Below are 25,477 nucleotides of genomic sequence, written 5' to 3' on the forward strand. Positions count from 1 at the left end.
ATCACATTTTTTGAATCACAATAATTTCTGTATTTACTCACAATTATTTCTTATTTAATGGCACATTGTTTCACCAAACACAAGGAACAGCAATGGGGTCATCATGTGCACCGAATTATGCAAATCTTTTTTAGGGTGGTGGGAAAACACTATTGTTTGTGATGAATCTTTTGAGTTGTACCCAAGTCCCATTTCATTTTGGGGTAGGTATCTCGATGATGTCCTAATTCTTTGGGACTGAAATAAAGCACTTTTTTCAGGATTTTGTTGGTCTTTTGAATACGAATTACATTGGGATGATGTTTACCTCTGAATTTGGAGGAAAATCTATCAATTTTCTTGATCTGAATATCTATATAGACGAGTCAGGTGTTCTCCAAACTAAAATATATAGAAAGCCAACATCTACTAACACCTTGTTACATTGGGATAGTTGGCACCCCAACACCCTTAAGGGCAGAATCCCGGTGGGACAATATTTGCAAGCCCGAAGGAACTGTTCCCTGGAAGATCAATTTGATGAAGAATGTAGGGATTTATACAAACAACGAAATTATCCACATCGACATTTCAACAAAAAGCATTTCATAGAGCTAAAGGAAGTGATAGGATGACACTGCTGGTTAATTCTAGACCTAGTGAACAACCTAAAATAATACGATGTATAGGGATATACGATGGCTATACTCCCCAAATTATGGGCATTCTGCTTAAGTACTGGTATTTATTCACCATGGACAAAGATTTATCAGAAGTACTAGACAAACGACCCAATGTGACTTACCACAGAGGATGAAATCTGGGAGACCATTTGGTCCACAGTCGTCTTGAGACAGAAGAAAGAGAGGAAACATGGCTATCTAGGAAACCTATGGGATTATTCCCATGTGGTTATTGTTCCGTTTGCTCAATCATTGTCAAAACTAAATCATTTACCAATCCTATTGATTCACGCACATATCAGATTCGACAGTTTATTAACCCGATAACGACCATGGACGAGTATAGACGTCCAGGTTGGCGGCCGTTCCCGCACCTGGACGTCTATACTCGTCCATTATTCCCGTGGGTGCTGCCCAGTGCACCCACGAGATCACGGCAGGGTCTCTGCTGCATCACACAGCCGGGACCCTGCTGCACTGCCAGGACCGAAGTAAACTTCGGTCCCGGCAGTTTTAACCCTTACAGCCGCGGTCGGAAGTAACCGCGGGCTGTCACCCCTGCAGCACCCCGCATCGCGATCGCGGGGTGCTGTGTGTAATATGCGGCTGGCCGGGACCTGCCGCACTGCCGGGAGTGAAGTTCACTTCACTCCCGACAGTTTAACCCTTACAGCTGCGGTCAGAAGTGACCGCACGCTGTAAGGAGTTCTGACAGAGGGAGGGGGCTCCCTCTGTCTCTTCTGCAGCACCCCGCATCGCGATCGCGGGGTGCTGCAGCATACCTGGGCTGCCGGGGGTCCTACAAAGACCCCCAGGTCTGCCCTGGGTATTGCCTGAGAGGCACGTCCTAATATGCTGCCTGTTAGTGAAAACTGGCAGGCAGCATATAACTGTAATGCTTTGGAATACTAAGTATTCCAAAGCATTAAAAAGTGTAAAAATAAATAAATAAAATAAAAGTGTAAAAATAAATAAATAAAATAAGTGTAAAAATAAATATGTAATAAAAGTGTAAAAAAAAATAAAATAAAAAAATATATTAAAAATACATTTATTAAATGAATCTGACAAAAAAAAAAAAAAAAAAGCATAATGTGTAGGATCGCATTGGCGGACAACCGCAGCATGTAATATGCTGCGGATGTCCACCATGTGATCCTACACATTATGCAGCAGTCACGGTAATGAGCTCGCTGCTGCGGCTGGGTAGCTTTGTGTGTCCACTCATAGCGGCGGATTTCCCGCCAGCAGTCATGAGCGGACACACTGAGCTACCCAGCCGCAGCAGTGATGGATATATTCGCCATGAGTGGGTGCTTATTCCCACAACATGGCGGATATATCCATCAGGAGCCTTAACTGTCACAGACAGATGCGTTATACTGCCAGCCGACCAAGGACCAATCAGAGAGGTCCCTGGTCCAGCCAATAACTTGTAGAGGTATGGTATATAAATGGGGTCACTTGTGGGGGTGGGGGTACTGTTCTGCCCTGAAAGCCAAATGGCGCTCCTCTCCTGAGTCCTACCACGCGGCCAAGGAACCATATATGGCCAAAGCGGGGGTATTTCCGAACATGGGACAAGCAGCTAAATAAAATATTGGGTGCATTTCTTTCAATATCAGAAGTGATGTACAAAAAATATGTCCCACAAATGATGCATTTGTGAAAAATAGCAAATTTCGAATTTTTAACACTGACTTGTAATAATTCCTGCCAAAAAACTATGGTGTTAAAATACTCACTGTACCCCCTAGCGAATACCTTGAGGGGTCTAGTTTTTAAAATGGGGTTATTTGGGGGGGGTGTTCCTATATTCTACTACCTTTTAATTTCTGCAAACCTTGCATAGCACATAAAAAAAGATGTACTTGATGTACTCAAATTGTTAGGCTTCTAACTAATTTAAAATGTTAATTAAAAACAAAAAAAATGATGTCAAAATAAAGTAGACATCTGAAAGTATAAGTTTCATAAACTATTTGGTCAGTAAATATAAATATATGCAACCTATTAGTGTTAAAATAGCAAAAAATCGTAATTTTTTGTAAAAATGTCATGATTTTTTGCATTGTAAAAAAAAATACAAATGATATCGGCTTACTTTTACTATGTACATGAAGGACAACTTGTGACAAAAAAACAATGTCAGAATTATCGTGATTGTCAAAACGTTACCAGAGTTATTCTCTAATAAAGACAGACATCCCCGATTTGAAAAAACAGGCCTGTTCTTTCAGGGGCGTACAGGTTTATTTGCATTGGTCCTTAAGGGGTTAATTGCAATAGTAAAAAACCATCATATACGTATATACTCGAGTATAAGGTATAAGCCGAGTTTTTCAGCACGATTTTTCCTGCTGAAAACGCCCCCCCCTCGGCTTATACTCGAGTGAACTCTCTGCCTGTCAATCCCTTCTCAGTGGTCTTGAACCTGCAGACCTCCAGATGTTGCAAAACTACAACTCCCAGCATGCCCGGGCATGCTGGGAGTTGTAGTTTTGAAACATCGGGAGGTCCGCAGGTTCAAGACCAGTGCCTGGGCCTTCGACATCATCCAGACCCCCCCCCCCCTTAGTTTTCTACTCACCTCCCCTCGGGCCATCTCTGCTGCAGGGACTGTCTGGTGGGGAGGGTTATTCGTTCCGGACTGTCCATCTTCACCGGGAGGCCCTCATCTCCGCTCCGGGCCCAGATTAGCAACGTTGCCTTGACCATGACGCACAGGGACGTCCCAAACGTCCCTGTGCGTCGTCGTCAAGGCAACGTCACTACTTTTAGATTTTTTTTTATTGGTGATAAGTTTAAGTTCTTGACCTACCAGCTGTAGCTCCATTGTACATACTTACCCGGAAGAACTTCTATTTCCTGCTATAAGAATTAGAGATGAACGAACTTACAGTAAATTCGATTCGTCACGAACTTCTCGGCTCAGCAGTTGATTACTTATCCTGCGTAAAGGAGTTCAGCCTTCAGGTGCTCCGGTGGGCTGGAAAAGGTGGATACAGTCCTAGGAAATAGTCTCCTAGGACTGTATCCAGCTTTTCCAGCCCACCGGAGCAACTGAAAGCTGAACTAATTTATGCTGGAAAAGACATCAACTGCCGAGCCGAGAAGTTCGTGACGAATTGAATTTACTGTAAGTTCGCTCATCTCTAATAAGAATAAATAGGCTAATATTCACTGTTATGCATCCATTATATTATCATTTATGATGAGCACTACTTTAAAATGTTTTTATATTTGCTATTTAGATTTAATGCTAGTTTGTTAGATATATTCGTGGAAATTATACCAGGTTTCTAATCCATGACTGTACTATGTTGGATGATGCCTTAGCCTTTACTACCTAAAAAAAAAAACGTTTGCGTTTAATAAATATTCTTTGATTGTATAATGCTGGATCATACTTTAACCTCATCCCCCTAAAGAATTCCACGTTTATGATATGGTACAGAATAAACAATAATTATGAGATGCTGAAGTTGATTGACTTTTATGGGAATCTGAGAGCATTGCAGTATAAGACGTGGGCATGCATGAGAACTTTAAAGGGGTTATCCAGGAAAAAAAACTGTATATATCAACTGGCTCCAGAAAGTTAAAACAGATTAGTAAATGACTTCTATTTAAAATTCTTAATCCTTCCGGTACTTATCAGCTGCTGAAGTTGAGTTGTTCTTTTCTGTCTAACTACTCTCTGATGACACCTGTCTCGGGAACTGTCCAGAGTAGGAGCGAATCCCCATAGCAAACCTCTTATGCTACAGACAGAGGTGTCAGCGGAGAGCACTGTTGTCAGACAGAAAAGAACAACTCAACTTCAGCAGCTGATAACTATTGGAAGGATTAAGATTTTTTAATAGAAGTAATTTACAAATCTGTTTAACTTTCTGGAGCCAGTTGATCTATTAAAAAAAATAAATAAAAATAAAGTCTTATCCTGGAATACCCCTTTAACACTCGGGCAGCGCTAGATTGAACACAGCGCATGCGCTAAAACAGCGCTCCAATAAACAGCTCCCGACATAACGGTCATGCGTGGGATTTGTATTATGCGATATACCCCATCGAAGCTGGGAACAGCGCGCGATATATAAGGGTGCATTCACACTACGTTTTTGCAATACAGTTCCATATGTTTTCAATGTGAAAACCGTATGGAACCGTATTGAAAACCTATGCCAAAAGATGCATCAGGTTGTGTCCGTTTTGCACGGTTGTGTCAGTTTTCTTTTCCCCCCCGTACCCAAAATTATAGCCTACCACGGTTTTTGGTTTGGGTGAAAAACCGTATTAAACCGTATACGTTTTTATTTTTTTAAACATGGAAGTCAATGGGAACCGTACAGAACTGTATGTGCGTACAGTTCCATCAGGTTTTCACCATACGGTTTTTGACTTTGTACAGTTTTTTTTCTTGGACTTTCAATCAAACAACTTTATAATGGAGTGAAAAGTTAAAAACGTATATGTTTTTTTCTTTAAAAAAAAAAGATGCAACCGGAGATAATTTTTTACAGGTTAAAATTTGTACACACGTTTTGATACAGTTTAGTCCGATTTTGAGGAATCAGTTTTTCATCTAAAACCAGATAGGGGAACTGTATTGCAAAAACGTGGTGTGAACCTAGCCTCTCAGACGCGGTAAAATGGCGAAGATGATAGAAGGATGTGAGGTGGATGTGAGGTAGGTATGATGCAGCTCGGCTCTGTGACATGATTGGTCGTCCAGCAATGATGCGGCATGTTTCCATGGATGGCTGCAGGATGGTGATTGGACCCCATGTGACGCCAGTTGATGACAGAACGGGTCAATCCTTATAAATACTAGCGGTCAGCACTCGGTAGGTTGTTTGCCATGTGTTTCCTCCTGAAGACGGGATGAGTCACTTAAACAGAGGGGGCAAATCTCTTCATTTTAAATGCGTCATTGATAGTTCCTAATATAAAAGTGATTGGTATAACAGTGGAAGAGCCTGTAGCCCCCACTTTATAAGGTGGTGAAGCCAATGGCTCCCCCAAGGATGAATGCAGTTCTTAGCTGCTGAAGCAGTTAGTGCCTTGTGGTAGCGCACCTATCCCACCCAAGTGATTGGGGGCATTATCGTCTACTAATGGTGGTAGCACCTGGAAGACACAACTTTATGTTTACACATGCACTTTATACCTAGGCTACAGTGATGCCAATTTTAATAGTTTATATCACCGGGTTTATTTTATTACCAATACATTAAAAGTTATATTCTAGGGGAGTTCCTTGTATTTGGGACCTTGTGTCCTGGGCTGTTGCAGCCTCGGGATTATTGTGAAAGCCAGGAAAAGCTCCTAGAGCACTGTTTCCCAACCAGGATGCCTCCAGCTGTTGCAAAACTACAACTCCCAGCGTGCCCGGACAGCCGGCTGGCTGTCCGGGCACGCTGGGAGTTGTAGTTTGGCAACAGCTGGAGGCACCCTGGTTGGGAAACACAGCCCTAGAGTGTGAATAGAAACTGGAAGAGAAGTCCTTGGCTGAGCTTAGAGCAGCGTTTCCCAACCCGTGTGCCTCCTGCTGTTGCAAAACTACAATTCCCAGCATGCCCTAACAGCTGAAGACGCCTAGCATGCCTGGAGTAGTAGTTTTGCAACAGCTGTAGGCGCACTGGTTGGGAAACGCTGCTCTAAGCATTTTGGGCTAAATAGTCATGTGGGTGGTCCTCCTGAGTAACTGACAGCTCTCTAAATGAACGATTATACACAAGTGGCTGTCAGTAACTAGGACCGCCCACTTGACTACTAAGCCCAGAAAGAGTAGAGATTTAAATGGCAACTTTATATGCAAGGCTCCTTCTGCTCTAACTGTATACCCCATATATACTTTATATTCAAAGTGACAGGCTTCCTACAATATAAAGCAGTGATTTCCAACCAGGGTGCCTCCAGCTGTTGCAAAACTACAACTCCCAGCATGCCCAGACAGCAGAAGGCTGTCCGGGCATGCTGGGATTTGTAGTGTTGCAACATCTGGAGGCACCCTGGGTGGGAAACACTGATATAAAGGCTATAATATCCGTTTGATGTGCCCTATTAAGCATTACACATGCTCCATCCAGTAATCCCCGAGCCATGTAGTAGTATATTGCATACACCGTACGGGGCGGCAGTATACAGTATATACACCGTACGGGGCGGCAGTATACAGTATATACACCGTACGGGGCGGCAGTATACAGTATATACACCGTACGGGGCGGCAGTATACAGTATATACACCGTACGGGGCGGCAGTATACAGTATATACACCGTACGGGGCGGCAGTATACAGTATATACACCGTACGGGGCGGCAGTATACAGTATATACACCGTACGGGGCGGCAGTATACAGTATATACACAGTACGGGGCGGCAGTATATAGTATATACACCGTACGGGGCGGCAGTATATAGTATATACACAGTACGGGGCGGCAGTATATAGTATATACACAGTACAGGGCGGCAGTATATAGTATATACACAGTACGGGGCGGCAATATACAGTATATACACCGTACGGGGCGGCAGTATACAGTATATACACAGTACGGGGCGGCAGTATATAGTATATACACCGTACGGGGCGGCAGTATATAGTATATACACAGTACGGGGCGGCAGTATATAGTATATACACAGTACGGGGCGGCAGTATATAGTATATACACGTACAGGGCAGCAGTATATAGTATACACTGTACAGGGCAGCCGCACATGGTCCTCGCAGCATTAACACGAGGGGCTGGGTCCTGATGACAGACAATGATGGCTGCACTACCGCACGGACACGGAGCCGATTATCCCGTTACATAACGGGCCAGGGATGGAAAGTTATCGGGGTGACGGCCCGGTACCGGCGGGTGTGTACGGGCTCCGGAGGGCGCGCTTCTTACCTTGACGAAGAGTTCTATGAGGTTGTCCTTATCCTCCAGCACTCCGTTGTGCGGCACGGGCACGGACATCGCGGCTCCCCTGTTGGATGGTGCGCTCCGCCAACTTGTCTGCGGCTCCCCCCTGTTGTTGTGGTGCGGTGGTCCCTCTCCCTGTCTCCGCGGGCTCAGGCTCTATAGTGATGCGTGCAGGAGGCGCTGGGTAGGATAAAGGAGCTCCTGAAAGCAGGCGGACTGTATAACGGGACGTTACTGGCAGAGAAGGGAGGGGCGGGGCCAGCCTGCGGAGTCATTAACCACTTCATCCCCGTCACTCCCGCACAAAGTGCCCCAGTATTACACGGATTATACAGCGCGCTGTTCTCATTTGGCGGCTTACTGAATGCGTACAATGGAGCCTGTGGAACAGCAGGGCGTGTGCGACTGTGCACTGCTCCTCTCTGGGGAGTACTGGAACTATATGGTGGGGATTAATGGCCCCTTTCTGTTGGTTCAGCTATGTCCACACATGGGGGCCCTGGGCAAGGGTGGTGTGAGGTAGAACCGCATCGGATTTATTAGTGTATTCACTGCATTTAATACATGGGTTAAGGCAGTTTAATGGCCGTCTTAATGAAGCCCCTTTGCTACTCTGTGACAGAAAACGCCTCATAACTGCGCTAAACACAAAAGTAGCATTAGTTTTAAGATTCATAGGCTATGTTCACACAACTTTCTGGTGAACATATTTAGCGTACGCGCCAGGAGAGCACCCAGTGACACAGTGGAGGTCACCCTGGTTGGGGTGGTATGTGTAAGAATACTCTTTAGGTATAAGGCGTGTTCACACTATGAAGGCTACATTCACACTGTCGGTGTGCTCCCACCTGTTCAGCTGGACCGGTCAGAGCACAAGTGATACTGCCAGGTCCCAACAGATCCCATTGTCTTGAATGGGATCTGTCAGGTGTGCAGTATTTTACAGTTGAGTGGAGAAAAAAAATAGGACATATTTTTCATTGCTCAACTCCTGTCCTTCCAAAAGAACTGACCAATGGAGCTCCCAGTAGTGTGAACAAGCCTGAATGGGGCACATACTGTGGCAAATACTACAGCCCATTGTAGTGGGCCCCGTGCATTAAGTGTAGTCAGCTAGTGAGTCCTGCTAAGTAAGTGTATAAGTGTGGGAAGTGGTGGGAATTTAGACACTAGCTATACAGTGAAGTGGATTAGCGCAGCAGACCAAGCTATTAAATCCTAAATGATAAGCATACGCATAAGGTCACATGCTGCCCACTGTCCATTAAAGTGAATGTGGCAGGCTGCAGTGTGTTGTGGTATGTATAGGCATCCAGTGGTTCCCTCTTCTGGGAGCTCTGCACTTGCCCATATCCACTTTATATTCCCCAGCTATCACTGACAACTTATCCCAGCCACAACTTGTTTCAGCAGAGTTTGATACGCTCCTTAGGGCACAATATGGCATAATGCCACAGAAATAGTGGGTCCGGAGTATCCCTATGGTATTAGTGTACCACAAAGTAATGGTGTACTCTTTGTCCTCCTCTTCCCACAGTATTGGTGCAACTACACACAGTAAAATTAATCAAACTAGCGTTGTGCCAAGTTAGTGGCCTCCACACAGTAATTGTGCCACCTAGTTAGTAATGGTGCCCCCACTTTGTAAAAATTTACTTTAGGACAACCTACTCAGTAATTATGCCCTTTAATAGCATCTGCTTAGCAGTGATGGCCCCTTATTGCCCCCATTAATTTTCTGTAGTGTCCCCCACTCACTAATGGAACCTCCCTTATTGAACCCTTCCTATTAATAATGCCCCCCTTATTGGCCCCACTTGATACTAATGCCCCCAGTAATACTCTGTAGTATCCCCTACTCACTAATGATACCTTCCTTATTGAATCCTGTTTTATTAATAATGCCACACTTAATAATAATGCTCCCTTACTAAGGCTGCTTTCACACTATGAAAAGTACCCATTATATAACACCCGTTATAAAATGGCCTCAACTCAGACATCGTGGAGCAGCCACGATGTCTGAGTACACTGCACCGCGATGTCAGAGTGCACTTGCCGACTCGCAGGCCCCCTGTGTGGCTGCTCGTAGCGGCGGATTGCCGCTGCGAGCAGACCAGGGCGGAGCGAGGTGGGGTATCGGGGGTGGCAACTGCTGGAGGCACAAAATGGGTCGGGTCACCAGCGGATCTGCAGCATAAAATACACTGCGGATCCGTTACGTGTGACCCTACCCTAAAAAGGTCAAAACCAACACAGTAGCTCTTCTTTGCAAAAGTTGCATAGTTGCCACCAAAATGCCAAAATAATGTTATTACTGTATATTTAAAAAAATAAGCCTCTTAGCCCTTGACAAAGCTGGTACTCTGGCCGAACATTATGGAGGCTAGAGGAGTGGGTTTAAATTACGCAGCGTGGGAAAGTGTGCCAATATATATTGTGACAGTGGAGATGACATAGAGTGTTAATAAAGCCAGGAGCAAACAATCCTACTGTCATGAGGCAAGGTGAGGTAAAGTTTGTTATTTAACTTTGTGCAGCCCGGACACAAAGGATAGATAAAACATTTTATCACAGTAATCCTTTAATTCTGAACCTTAGACAACTAATAATAGGCTGACTAAATGTATTCATATTAAATGTGATACAGACATGGAGCCAGAAAAAGCTTAAGTGCTAATTTGAGTTGTACTTAATAATAAATGACTTGCATGCTATGTTAGCTTGTAATTCCAAACGTCTGAGTGAGATAATAAAGTAAAATATGTGTCAGCAAAATTACAATTTCAGTGATAGCATCTAACAATGCAGTTACTTGTCTTGCTACTTACGTATGTGTGGGACTAAAGAAGATCTACTAAATGCTTATTTGGAAATGTTATACTGACTGGGTGATGTAATAGAATATGACATAATGTCTGTTTAGGAGGGCTAGGTCTCTCTACTGGGCAGGAGCTAAAAATATCCCATAGAAGGGGAAAACAGTGAAACACTAAAATAGCTCTATTCCTTGCCAATGTAGCAACATTCTGTCCTATGCTTTTTCCCAAAATAGTATGTTTATTTAAATGCCAGTGCCAGTCTTAAAGGCAATCTGTTTGCATTCGGATATGATCTGCTGACGATATTATGTAGCTGCTTGTACAATAAAGTAAAAAATACTTTTGTAGTAGCTGTCTGTATTGTCAAAACAGAGAAATTTGCACTTTATATCTTCTATGAAGAGTCAAAAAGGTGTTCATCAGCTGCATCAGGGGGAAGGGGCGGTAAGGTGTGCCAGACTGTGGCACTGATGCGGCTGGTAAATGCCTTTTTTCGGTCGGAAACTATTGGGGGACACAGACCGTGGGTATATGCTCTTGCCGCTAGGAGGCACTGACACTAGCCATACAAAAAAAAGGCGTCCCCTCCTGGCAGGCTATACCCCGCCTACTGACCCTGAACTAATCAGTTTTAGCTTTGTGTCCTAGGAGGCAAGACACAGGTCTGGTGTTCTCCAGACCTGGTCTCCTTTTTTTGTTTTTTCGGATAGGGCCTGTTTAGATTCTTTTATTCCTTTTATTTTCAGGAGCATGGCGCTACCTGTTCCCCGATATGCGGCTACGGGGCACGGGCACATAAGATACAAATGCACTGTTAACCCCTTCCCGCCAACAGCCAGCACGCCGGGTAGTACCTTGGGTCCAGGTCTTCCTATATTCCCTGCTCGTCCTGGTCTGTAGCAGCATGACGTGATGCAGGCATCAATAAGTCTGGCTGAAGACGTCTTCGGGTGGAAGACATCTTCAGGTGAGTATGGTTACAGGGTGAGTATGTCCCCCCACCACCACCCCCGCTAGCTTCTATTTCCTTAGGAGTCCCCCTATCCCTGGAATCGCCTTGTGAGAGGATGGGACTTCTCTCCTTTTTATTCTGGGTCTGGGGACCTGTTAATGTCTCACTTCAGTGTTCTTTTTCATGTCATGGCTCACTTCAGTGTTCTTTTTCATGTCATGGCTCACTTCAGTGTTCTTTTTTCAGTGCCGGGGCTCCGGGACAGTGTTCCCTCTCCCTCCCCGACACTGCTCTTCACTTTAGTGGGGGAATACTTTGCACAGCCGGCAGTGTTTTTTACTTTAATTTTGGGAGCCGCACGTGGCAGATAATACAGCCGGCGTCTTTTTCTCTGCATGCGGGCATTTCGGCCATTGCAGGGATTGTGCTAGGCTAGGGGCCGGAGCTTCTGCAAGGGGTTAATGTGTCGTGGCGGGTTTCAGTGCTGGAGCTTTTGCCCACGTGTGGCGAAGCTCCGCCCACCACTGGCATTCCCCTATGCGCTTGGGGGTCATTGATAACCAATAAGGATAAGCCCGGGAAGGTGGCCTGCCCTGTGTGTGGCTAGCGCCTCCCCCTCTTCTCTCTCTCTGCTCTGTGCCTCACGCAGCTGCTCCTGGTCTCTCTCAGCTCCGCTTTACAGCCTCTTCTGATTGCAGCAGGACACAGACCGGGTGAGATTGGGCTATTGGGCTACCAGCTATGTCTGACCCCAGACCCGACCCCCTATCCCAGACAGGCTACGGCACTGGTTACCTACCATGCATGTGTGGACTGTAAATCCCAAATCCCTGGGGGTTCTACTGAATCCTCCTGCTCCGCCTGCTCCTCCAAGCTGACCTTGCCATCGGTTTCTGTGGCCCCTGATGTTCTGGTGGAATACATGGGGCCCGTCCCTCCTCCAGAGTGGGTATCTTCCCTTACCCAGTCGATCTCTGAATTGGCTAGGGTCTCCAAGTCAGTGGCCTCCGCCTTAGAGCGATCTTCCCTGCGGGATACACCCAGAGACTCACATTACACCCAGAGACTCACATTCCGTGTTCCCGGACCCGCTTTTCCTCCGTGCTTCTAAGCGCGCTAAGGTGATTACCTCTGGCTCTTCTTTGGAGCATGACCGGGTTGGCTCCTCTTCTCGCTGGTCTCGCTCTTCCTCTCTGGCTCACAGGGAGAACTCCCACTCCAGGGGCCGTTCTCCGAGTCATTGTTCAAGGTCCCAGTCCTCTCACTCTAGGTCTCCATCTCCTCAGTCTAGGGTTGCCTCCGCAGGTTCCCGTTCCCAAGGGGAAGTTGTGGACGATGGGTGAGATTCCGCCTCGGATCATGAGGACTACTCAACAAAGTCCGAAAGAGTGGAAGGATTAGGGTCAGCCATCCGGGAAACCTTTCAGCTGGAGGACCCTGGAGCTTCGGATCCGGATCCAGAAGTCTCCTTTTGCCGCTCGCGGCGTGCTCCCAAGGCTTTCAGTTCTCATGCAAAATTTGACGCCTTGCTGGATGCAGCTTGGAAACATCTGGTAAGAAGATTTCAGGCAATCAAGAAGGTTCAAGCCCGATTTCCCTTCCCTCAGGACCTAGTTTCCAAGTGGACGGTGCCACCTAAGGTTGATCCTCCGGTCTCCCACCTGTCCAAGTCCACTACTCTACCTCTTGCAGACGCAGCATCCCTTAACCCTTTAAGGACCCGGGCTTTTTCCGTTTTTACATTTTCAATTTTTCCTCCTTAACTTTAAAAAATCATAACTCTTTAACATTTTCACCTAAAATTCTATATGATGGCTTATTTTTTGCGTCACTAATTCTACTTTGTAATGACATTAGTCATTTTACCCAAAAATCTACGGTGAAACGGGTAAAAAAAAATCACTTTGCGACAAAATTGATGAAAAAACACTAAGTTTTGGGGGCTTCCGTTTTTACGCAGTACATTTTTCAGCAAAAATGACACCTTATCTTTATTCTGTAGGTCCATACGGTTAAAATGATACCCTGCTTGTATAGGTTTCATTTTGTATCACTTCAGAAAAAAAATCATGAATACATGCAGGAAAAATGATACGTTTAAAATTGTCATTTTCTGAGCCCTATAACTTTTTTTATTTTTCTGTGTTCAGGGGGCTATGAGGGCTAATTTTTTGCGCCGTGATCTGAAGTTTTTAGCGGTACCATTTGTACTGATCAGACTTTTTGATCACTTTTTATTCACTTTTATGTGGTGTAAAAAAGTGATAAAAATGCGCTATTTTGGACTTTGGAATTTTTTTGCACGTACACCATTGAACATGTGGTTTAAAAAGCGGTATATTTGTATAATTCGGACATTTCCGCGCTCGGCGATACCACATATGTTTATTTACACAGTTTTTTTTTTTATTCTTGGAAATGCCGGGTGATTCAAACTTTTATTAGGGGAAGGGATAATTGAAAGTGTTAATGATTTTTTTACACTATTCTTATGCAATATTATAGCTCCCATAAGGGGCTATAACATTGCATTTACTGATCTTTAACACTGATTGATGCATCCCCATAGGAATGGATCAAACAGTGTTTTCGGCGATTGAATGCTCAAGCCTGGATCTCAGGCTTGAAGCATTCATTCGGTGATCGGACTGCAGGAAGGAAGGTAAGAGACCTTCCTCCTGTGCTACAGCTGTTCGGGGTCACCGTGTGGGGTCACCGTGTGACCCTGCGTTATATCGCAGGACGGGACTCAGGGCGTAAGTTTACGCCCTGGGTCCTTAACAGGTTAAAGATCCTGCTGACAAGAAGATGGAAAACTTGGCGAAGTCCTCTTTTGAGGTAGCTGGGTCCTCATTGCTTCCCACCTTTACTTCCACTTGGGTGGCCAAGGCGGTGTCGGTTTGGGCTTCCCAGCTTTGCCAGGGTATCCTTTCTGGGGTCACTAGGGAGGAACTGGAAGATGCAGCTCACCAGCTCTCTCAGGCTAACGATTTTCTCTGCTCAGCGGCTCTAGAATCCGCTCGCTGCTCGGCCTTTGCCTCGGCTAATTTGGACTCCATTCGCCGCACCATGTGGCTGAAGGCGTGGGACTCCGATGCAGCTTCAAAGAGGTCTCTGACTGAGTTACCCTTCTCGGGTTCCCGACTCTTTGGAAAACGGTTGGATGAGATTATTTCCGAAGCTACGGGAGGGAAGAGTTCTCTGCTTCCACAGAACAAGCCCCGTCGCTCCGAACCCCGTCGGAAGGCGGCTTCCTTTCGGCCGATGGCACCAGGTCGCCCTTCCAAACAGGCGCACCCTTCCTCTTGTAAAGCCCCCTCCTTCAAGGCACGCTCTTCATGGAAGTCGGACAACCGATCTGGCAGTTTTGCGGCCAAATCTGGTACCCGTAAGCCTGCCTCTTCCTGAAGGGGCAGCGCATCATATTCTCAGGTGGGAGGTCGCCTATCTCTTTTCCAGGACATATGGCTGGCTCAGGTCCAGGACTCTTGGGTACGAGACGTCATTTCTGGGTGCTTTCGGATAGAATTTGCTTCCATCCCAAAAACCGCTTCTTTCGATCCTGCCCTCAACGGTCCCTTTCCTTGGCGGCAGCCTTTCAGGTTGCTTTACGTTCTCTCCTCTCTCAGGGAGTGATAGTGCCAGTCCCACCGGGAGAACGCAGTTCAGGGTTCTATTCGAACCTCTTTGTCGTTCCCAAAAAGGAGGGCTCGGTTCATCCCATTCTGGACCTCAAGTTACTGAATCGCTATCTGCACCTCCGCCATTTTTGGATGGAGTCTCTCCGGTCCGTGGTGGCCTCCATGGACCAGGGCGAGTTTCTTTCATCGGTGGACATCCGGGATGCCTATCGCTTTTTTCCCAGCTCATCAGCGGAGGGTCATTTTCAGCTCGTGGCGCTCCCTTTTGGACTAGCCATGGCTCCCAGGGTCTTCACCAAGGTCATGGCGGCAGTCATTGCCATCCTTCGGAGCCAAGGGATCTTGGATGACCTCTTAATCAAGGCCCCATCTCGCTCCGAGAATTTGGAGTGTTCAGATCACGCTTCACACCCTGTCCTCTTTCGGCTGGGTGATCGGCTGGGAGAAGTCACATCTGTCCCCCTCCCAGTCCCTGATATTTCTGGGTCTCCTTTTTTGACACGGCAGTAGCCCGGATCAGTCTTCCCTTGGACAAGCGGTGCTCTCTGCAGCTGGGGGTCCGTCGTCTGCAGCGCCCTTCCCTGTTTCCAATTCGTTTCTGCATGGAGGTCTTGGGCCGTATGGTGGCTGCCATGGAGGCAGTCCCCTTCACCCGGTTTAATTGTCGCTCCCACCAACTGGTCATCTTGGACAGGTGGGACAAGTCTCCGATGTCCCTGGATCGCCGGATCCCTTTGCCTCCAGCGGTACGGCGGTCTCTTCTTTGGTGGCTCCATTCTCTTCTTCTTCTGGGGAGGTCTTTCCTCCCTCTTTGCTGGCAGATTGTCACTACCGATGCGAGTCTCCTGGGCTGGGGAGGTGTGTTTCGGGACCTGACGGTCCAGGGTCACTGGTCTCCCCAGGAAGACCGTCTTCCCATCAATCTCCTGGAGCTTCAGGCAATCTTTCTTTGCCTCCTCCACTGGGAGACTCTCCTTCAGGGTCGGCCGATCCGTGTTCAGTCGGACAACGTGACGGTGGTCGCATACATCAACCGTCAAGGCGGTACCCGGAGTCGCTCGGTGATGGCGGAGGTCTCCAAAATTCTCCTCTGGGCCGAGGCTCGAGTTCCTGCTCTTTCAGCGATCCACATTCCGGGTGTGGAAAATTGGGAAGCGGACTTTCTCAGCCGCTCTTCGGCAGACTCGGGGTAGTGGACTCTCCATCCGCAGGTGTTCTCACAGATCTGCAATCTCTGGGGGACCCCGGATGTGGATCTCTTCGCATCTCGCCACAACAGGAGGGTTCCCCTCTTTGTGGTGAAGTCGCAGGACCCTCTGGCCATGGCAGTGGATGCTCTGGTCATTCCGTGGTCGTCCTTCTGTCTCCCTTATCTTTTTACGCCCCTTCCCCTCCTGCCCAGGGTTCTGAGGAAACTCAAGGCGGAGGGCATTCCTGCCATTCTGGTAGCTCCGCTTCACTCCGATCTTCTTTCTCAGGGTCCTTTTTGCCACCCCAATTTACTGTCGCTGCATTTGACGGCGTGGCAGTTGAAACCGCGGTATTGAGGGCGCGCGGATTCTCTTCCGAGGTTATCCGTACCATGCTTTGGGCACGCAAACCTTCCTCTGCCAGGATTTATCATCGCACCTGGAAAGCTTATTTCCGGTGGTGCGAGGCGCAGGATTTTTCTCCGTTGGTGTTTTTTTCTTTTCCGCGCCTTCTTGCTTTTCTCCATTCGGGGGCTGGACCAACATTTGACCCTTAGCTCTCTTAAGGGTCAGGTGTCTGCTCTCGCTATTCTTTTCCAACGGCAGCTGGCCTCTAATTCCCATTTCCGCACCTTCTTGCAGGGAGTGGCCCACAGGGCTCCTCTTTTTAGGTCCCCCACTCCTCCGTGGGACCTCAACCTGGTACTTGGAGCTTTGAGGGAGGCTCTGTTCGAACCTATTAGGGATGCCTCTCTTCATATCCTTTCGTGGAAGGTCACCTTTCTCATTGCCATCACTTCTATTCGGAGGGTCTCTGAGTTGGCATCTCTTTCCTGCTGTTCCCCTCTTTTGGTTCTTCATCAGGACAAGGTGGTTTTTCATCCACCTGCTTCCTTCTTGCCCAAAGTAGTTTCCTCCTTTCATGTGAACGAAGAGATTGTTCTTCCTTCCTTTTGTCCGTCCCCTTCCAATGCCAAAGAGCGTTCTCTACACACCCTTGACGTGGTTCGAACTGTCCGGACCTACCTTTTGGTCACCTCCTCTTTTCGGCAGGGTGACTCTTTTTTTGTGATTCCTGAGGGTAGTCGCAAGGGTCTTCCGGCTTCAAAGCTACCATTTCTCGGTGGATTCGCTCTGCCATTTCGGAATCGTACCGCGCAAGGGCAAGATTCCACCTTTTCGGGTGACTGCGCATTCCACACGTTCCGTTGGGGCTTCTTGGGCTCTCAGCAATAGGGCTTTGGCCCTGCAAGTCTTTAAGGCGCCCACCTGGTCGTCCTTGCATACTTTCATCAAATTCTACCAGGTGCATACTTTCGTGCCGGCTGATGCCAGTTTGGGCCGCAAAGTGTTGCAGGCGGTAGGGGCATCGTCCTCTGCTTGATTTTGAGTTTAGTATTTTTCTCCCCACCCTGAGGACTGCTTTGGTACGTCCCAGGGTCTGTGTCCCCCAATGGTTTCCGACCGAGAAAAGTAGATTTTTTTTATGCTTACCGTAAAATCTCTTTCCTGGAGGATCCATTGGGGGACACAGCGCCCACCCATGGTTTGGGTACAAGTTTAGTTAGTTTTGTCCGAGGGGTGGCTCGGTTTTTCTTTTTGCCTGATTCCCTCGGACTCCTGCTGGTTTTCTTTTTCTGTCGGTTGCCTCCTACTGCTTTGCGACTTTTTTTTGTATGCCTAGTGTCAGCGCCTCCTAGCGGCAAGAGGATATACCCACGGTCTGTGTCCCCCAATGGATCCTCCGAGAAAGAGATTTTACGGTAAGCATAAAAAATCTACTTTTTGACTCTTCATAGAAGATAAAAAGTGCAATTTTCTCTGTTTTGACAACACGGACAGCTACTACAAAGGTATTATTCACTTTGGGGGAGATTTATCAAAACTTGTGCAGAGGAAAAGTTGTCCAGTTGCCTATAGCAACCAATCAGATTGCTTGTTTCATTTTTCACAGGCCTTCCTAAAAATGAAAGAAGCTATCTGATTGGTTGCTATGGGCAACTGGCCAAGTTTTCCTCTGCATCAGAACTCTTTCAATTTGGCACCTAAACATCCATATGATGGCTTATTTTTTGCGCCACCAATTCTACTTTGTAATGGCATTAGTCATTTTACCCAAAAATCTACGGCGAAACGGAAAAAAAAATGATTGTGAGACAAAATAGAAAAAAAAATGTCATTTTCTAACTTTTGGGGGCTTCTGTTTCTACACAGTACATTTTAGGTTTGATTTTGTTGTACTTCTGGAAAAAGTCATAACTACATGCAGGAAAATGTATGTGTTTGAAATTGTCATCTTCTGACCCCTATAACTTTTTCTTTTTCCGCGTATGGGGTGGTATGAGGGCACATTTGTTTGCGCTGTGATCTGAAGTTTTTTAGCGGTACAATTTTTGTATTAATCGTACTTTTTGATCGCTTTTTATAAATGTTTTCATGATACAAAAAATGACCAAAAATACGGAGTTTTGGACTTTTGAATGTTTTTTGTGCGTACGCCATTGACCGTGCGGTTTAATTAACAATATATTTTTATAATTCGGACATTTCCGCATGCGACCATACCACATATGTTTATTTTTATTTACACTGTTTTGTTTTGTTTTTTAAATGGGAAAAGGGGGTGATTCCACCTTTTATTAGGGAAGGGGTTAAATGATCTTTATTCAAATTTTTTTTTGCAATGTTATAGCTCCCATAGGGGGCTATAACACTGCATACATTCATCTTTTACATTGATCAATGTTTTCTCATAGGAAACCATTGATCAATGATTCTGCCGCTTGACTGCTCATGCCTGGATCTCAGGCACTGAGCAGTCATTCGGCGATCAGACATCAAGAGGCAAGGTAAGGGACCCTCCTTCTGTGTCACAGCTGTTCAAGATGCCGCGATTTTGCTGCGGACATCCAGAACAGCCCCCTGAGCTAACCGGCAATGATTTACTTTCATTTTAGACGCGGCGTTCATCTTTGAATGCCGCGTCTAAAGGGTTGATAGCGCGCGGCACCGCGATCAGTGTCGCACGCTATTAGCCACGGGTCCCGGACGTTGTTAGAGGCCGGCCCGACCCGGGCCCCGCATTATAGAATGGGAGTGGACTCAGGGCGTACAGGTACGCCCTTGGTCCTTAACAGGTTAAATATTTTATTATCCTATAACTTATTGTTTCTACCTTTATAAGACAAAACTGTCTTTCACTGTGTCCAATGAAAACATAATGACATACTGCAATGTTACCGTGTATTCTTACAAAAACTATACTCTCTTTCCTATGTCATTAATATGCTAATGAATGCCACAGGTGAGCGTTCTGCTCTCTGTGTGCTCACCCGTGCCATGTATTAGAATATTAATGATGGGGTTGGTCCGGACAGAGAATATGGAGGAGGCAGAGGAACTGGGTGAGTTTGCTCCCTGCCTCCAACACGCAGAGCTGCGCCATGCAGCAGAAAGATTACAGTGCCATATCTCGGAATACTCAACGGATTCAAGTAATTGACCCTTCTTTGTAAAGCTGTTCACCCACACTATAGCCCAGTGGGTTTAGGGTGAACAGGGTGTCAGATTCTCTTTAAAGGGAAACCAACAGAAGGATCACCTAACCTGAATATACTGGTATATAGTGTGGTTGATCCCCTTTAAAACACTTTTTACCTGGTTCTGATACGTTCAGGGATGCTTAACCCCTTGGGGACGGAGGGTTTTTCCATTTTTGCACTTTTGGTTTTATCTCCTTACCTTTTAAAATTCATAACCCTTTCAATTTTGCACCTAAAAATCCATGATGGCTTATTTTTTTGCCCCACCAATTCTACATTGTAATGACATCAGTCATTTTACTCAAAAATATACGACGAAACAGAATAAAAATCATTGTGAGACCAAATTGAACACAAAAAAAGCCATTTTGTAAGTTTTGGGGGCTTCCATTTCTCTTTATTCTGTAGGTCCATAGGATTAAAATGATACCCTATTTATATAGGTTTGATTTTGTCATACTTCTGGAAAAAATCATAACTACATGCAGGAAAATTTATATTTTTAAAATTGTCATATTTTGACCCCTATAACTTTTTTATTTTTCTGCATATGGGGCGGTATCGGGGCTATTTTTTTGTGCTATGATCTGAAGTTTTTAGCGGTACCATTTTTATATGGATCTGACTTTTTGATAACTTTTTATTCATTTTTTCATGATATAAAAAGTGACCAAAAATTCGCTATTTTGGACTTTGGAATTTTTTTGCACGTACGCCATTGACCGTGCGGTTTAATTAATGATTTTTTTTATAATTCGGACATTTCGGCGATACCACATATGTTTATTTTTATTTACACAGTTTGTTTTTTTTTATGGGAAAAGGGGGGTGATTCAAACTTTATTAGGTTAGATGATCTTTATTAACCTTTTTTTATAAAAAAAAATTTTGTTGCACTGAGCAGTCAATCGGCGATCGGACACCAGGAAGCAGGTAAGGGGACCCTCCTCATGTCCTACAGCTGTTCGGGACGCCGCAATTTTACTGCAGCGGTCCCGAACAGCCCACTGAGCTAGCCGGGGGTAGCTTAGTTTCACTTTAGACGCGGCGATCAACTTTGAACGCGCGTCTAAAGGGTTAATAGCGTGCGCACCACGATCAGTGCCGAGCGCTATTAGCCACGAGTCCCGGCCGTTGTTGGAGGCCGGGCCCGACTCGGGAGTAGAGGAAAGGGCGTACAGGTATCTTCCTCATTGCTGATATGCTAATGCTTAGTTCTGCGCAATGGAGGCACGCTCCTGCACTTTCAGCAAGCTGTTTACCTTCCTCGGATCCTGATTTCTCCTCAGGTTGCAGAACCCAGGGCATGGGAAACAGGAGCTGCCTCTATTGCGCAGAACTAAACATTACAATACCAGCAACAAAAAAGATATTTCAAGAAATATTATCATTTTTTTTCATTTCATTAAAATTTTTTGTTATACTCTTTCTGCTTACTTAATCCTTTGAGCTTGTTTTTGCAGGTTTATGGGGTAAATCTAACTAGACAGAACAACTGTCATTAGGTTGTTTTTTTTTTATTGGGGTGGGAGTGTGGAACTCCAAATTTTGCAATTGTTTAGCTTTTTGAATGTATGCTGTTCATTTTTCAAAAATAAGAGATTGTCATCTGTGAATTTAAAGTGAATGCATCACCTAAATCCAAAAAGCTCTAAGGACATTTCGGGGGTTGTAGTTTTGCAACAGCTGCAGGTACACTGGTTGGGAAAAAAAAAAATCTAAAATCTCATTCAAACAATAGGTAATTTTCTGATGCCACATTACTTTTAACCTCAAGGAGAAAACATGCATGCCTCACAAATGGAGTTTAAAAGATGAGTCATTCTTTTGTGATTTGGGTGTTATAGCTATTGATAATTCTTTGTAAGATTTGCTTTAATTCAATAAATGGATTAAGGCCATATACACAGAGTAGTAATTGTCCACATGCCAATGATTACAAGCTTCATATTAAGTATTCTTGTGCAATAGTCTTGTTTTCTCTAGTGATATTTACCTCTCTATTATTGTTCTGTCAATGAACAAATGTTACAATTAATGTAAGTGCAACAAACCAATGTCAATATGATTTTCATGATCTTCTTGTTCTTCAGCTGTTCTTGTTCTTCATATGTTCTTTTCTCATAATCCCTTTTATCTGGTATGGTCTTTGGAATCCCAAGTTGCAGCTCCCAGGATTGGCTATAAAATCAACAACAGACTAAAGGACAAGGTGTAATACAATATTTTATAATACAAGATTTATCAAACCTTATGCAAAAGAACATAGCAACCAATCACATTGCTAATTTCATTTTTGAGAAATGACTAGATGGGCCAAATGATTCTTATATGCCGACACATTCTATGTTTCTATGTATGTTTTATGGAATGGTTGCTATGGACAACAGTGGTTGTAGTGGTAGCAAATGCGTGTGGGCCACCCTCACCACATGGGCAGCGTGAGTGACCTGAATCTTCTTCACTTCCGGACATTCACGCTACCTGCTCACACCATGCTTACAGGTAGAAGTGAAACCCAAGCCCATCCGGGTCCCAGGACACTTGTCCCGGATCCCAGGGTGCATGCTGCTTTTAACTGTCTGTGCATTGTTACAATGCTAACACAGTTAAAGTACAACAGCAGCTGAGAACCTCAAGTGTAGCCAGTGTCTCTGTACCATGCTGCATGCACCAGATGTGAGGAGAGGAGAAGACCTGCAAGGAATCAGAGAAGATAGGAGAAATGGGGGGAGTTTGTGAAATGTGGGGTCCCCCCCCACCTTTTTTTTCATGGTCCACATACATTTGGATACTGTGAGGACCTATCAATATATATATATATTTGGGTACAGAGGGGACTATCCACTATATGGAGGTAGAAAGGGCCCATCTACTACATGGGAGACACAAAGAGACCGATCAACCAAATGGCAGCATAGAGAAGACTCTGCCTATGAGTCACTGGATGTAACCACACTGTATAAACTTGTATGAAGAGCTTGTGTACAGCTGGTATATACAGTATCAGTATAAGTGTCAGTGTATTGGGGGGGGGGGGATATTTGTCTTTGCCCCCCCCCCCTCCCCCATGTGAATGTACAGGGTACATTCAGATATGTGGGGGTTTACAGCGAAATTCTCACTTCAAGTTTGAGCTGTGGCAAATTTTCCACTGCAGCTCAAACTTCCAGCGGGAAACTCGCTGTGAAGCCCCGCTTGTGTGACTGTACCCTAAAAACACTACACTACACAAAATAAAGAGTAAAACCCTTACAGTTACCCCTGCCCCCCCCCCCTCCCCACATAAAAACGGCAGCTGAAGGCACCCTGTTTGGGAAACACTGCTGTAGGGTATTTTTGGTAGCAGAGGCAAGCGCCATGCTTTTGTTTGGGTCCGTCCCCATGCAAATCCCTTATTCAGGCCTCAAATGCGCATGGCGCTCTCTCTTCAGAGCCCTGTCGTATTTGAAGGCAACAGTTTAGGGCCACATATGGGGTATTCCCGTACTTGGGAGAAATTATGCTACAAATTTCGGGGGGCTTATGAAAAGGTAAAGTTGGGGTCTACACCAGCATGTTAGTGTACATTTTTTTTATTGTTTACACTAATATGCTGGTGTTGCCCCATACTTTTCATTTTCACAACAGGTAAAAGGAAAAAAAAGACCCCCAAAATTTGTAAACCAATTTCTCCTGAGTACGGAAATACCCTATATGTGGATGTAAAATGCTCTGCGGGCGCACAACAGGGCTCAGGTTACAAATTTTGGTTGGCTTTTTCTCCTTTACCCCTTGTAAAATAAATAAATAAATAAAGGTCTACAAGAACATGTTAGTGTAAAAAATGAAGATTTTGAATCTTCTCTTCCACTTTGCTGCTATTCCTGTGAAGCACCTAAAAGGGTTAACAAACTTTCTGAATGTCATTTTAAATACTTTGAGGGGTGCAGTTTTCATAATGGGGTCCATTATGGGGTATTTGAACTGGTCCCTGAAAACTTCCGATTTTGAAAATTTTCGTGAAAAATTTGAAAATTGCTGCTAAACTTTGAAGCCCTCTAATGTCTTCAAAAAGTAAAAACATGCCAACGTTATGATGCAAACATAGTGGGAGATTTATCAAAACCTGTCCAGAGGAAAATTTGCTCATAGCAAACAATCAAATCGCTTCTTTCATTTTTGAAAAGGCCTCTGAGTAAAGAAAGAAGGGCTCTGATTGGTTGCTATAGGCAACTATGCAACTTTTCCTCTGGACAGGTTTTAATAAATCTCCCCCATAAAGTAGACATATTGTATATGTGAATCAATATATAATTTATTTGGTATGTCCATTTTCCTTACAAGCAGAGTTTCAAAGTTAGAAAAATGCAATGATTTTCAAATTTTTCATGAAATTTTGGAATTTTTCACCAAGAAATTATACAAGTATCGATGACAATTTACCACTAACATAAAGTAAAATATGTCACGAAAAAACAATCTCGGAATCAAATTCATAAGTAAAAGCATCCCAGAGTTATTAATGCTTAAAGGGGTACTCCGCCCCTAGACATCTTATCCCCTATCCAAAGGATAGGGGATAAGATGTCAGATTGCCGCGGTCCCGCTGCTGGGGAGCCCTGGGATCCCCACTGGGGCACTGCGCTATCATTACAGCACAGAGCGAGTTCACTCTGCATGTAATGACGGGCAGTACAGGGGCCGGAGCATCGTTACATCACGGCTCCGCCCCTCGTGACGTCACGGCCCGCCCCTTTCAATACAAGTCTATGGGAGGGGGCGTGGCGGTCGTCACGCCCCCTCCCATAGACTTGCATCAAGGGGACGGGCCGTGATGTCACGAGGGGCGGAGCCATGACGTCACGCTGTTCCGTCCCCCGTATCGCCCATCATTACGCACAGAGCGAACTCGCTCTGTGCTGTAATGAGAGCGGGGTGCCACAGCGGGGATCCCAGGGCTCCCCAGCAGCGGGACCGCGGCGATCTGACATCTTATCCCCTATCCTTTGGATAGGGGATAAGATGTCTAGGGGCGGAGTACCCCTTTAAAGTGACAGTGGTCAGATCAGATGTGCAAAAATACTCTGGTCCTTAAAGGGGTACTCCGGTGGAAAAACATTTTTTTTTTCTTTTGTAAACCAACTGGTGCCAGAAAGTTAAACATATTTGTAAATTACTTCTATTAAAAAATCTTAAACCTTCCATTACTTATTAGCTGCTGAATGCTACAGAGGAAATTCCTTTCTTTTTGGAACACTGATGACATCACGACCACAGTGCTCTCTGCTGACATCTCTGTCCATTTTAGCAATCATGCATAGCAGATGTATGCTAAGGGCAGCTGCAGTGCACGGCAGCTGCACTGCTTTGCAGGGCTGGGGTATTGGGTTCAAATCCCACTAAGGACAACAATAAATAAAGACTTATTATTATTATTATTATTATTATTATTATTATAATATCGTCAGCAGAGAGCAGTGTGTTCGTGATGTCATCAGAGAGCATTCCAAAAAGAAAAGAATTTCCTCTGTAGTATTCAGCAGCTAATAAATACAGGAAGGATTAATATTTTTTAATAGAAGTAATTTACAAATATGTTTAACTTTCTGACACCAGTTGATTTAAAAAAGAAAAAAAAATTGTTTTTCCACCGGAGTACCCCTTTAACCCCTTAAAGGGAACCAATCATCAGATTTTACCCTATTTAACGCTTGGTAAAGAGTTATATAGGGTAAAATCTTTATTTTCACCATTCCTGGG

General features: G+C 45.1%; 1 protein-coding gene across 1 annotated transcript in view; it reads right to left on the minus strand.

Moving 5' to 3' along the window:
- Window positions 1-7,965, minus strand: part of CLIC4 (chloride intracellular channel 4) — a 53,331-nt gene extending 45,366 nt beyond the window's left edge. Inside the window, exon 1 of the mRNA XM_056557056.1 lies at window positions 7,574-7,965. Coding sequence (XP_056413031.1) covers window positions 7,574-7,642 — 69 coding nt within the window. The 5' untranslated portion in view covers window positions 7,643-7,965. The remainder of the gene's footprint in view (window positions 1-7,573) is intronic.
- Between the last annotated feature and the right edge of the window lie 17,512 nt (window positions 7,966-25,477).

The sequence above is a fragment of the Hyla sarda genome, chromosome 2 (genome assembly GCF_029499605.1).
Source record: "Hyla sarda isolate aHylSar1 chromosome 2, aHylSar1.hap1, whole genome shotgun sequence".
In the NCBI taxonomy this organism is placed as follows: Eukaryota; Metazoa; Chordata; class Amphibia; order Anura; family Hylidae; genus Hyla; species Hyla sarda.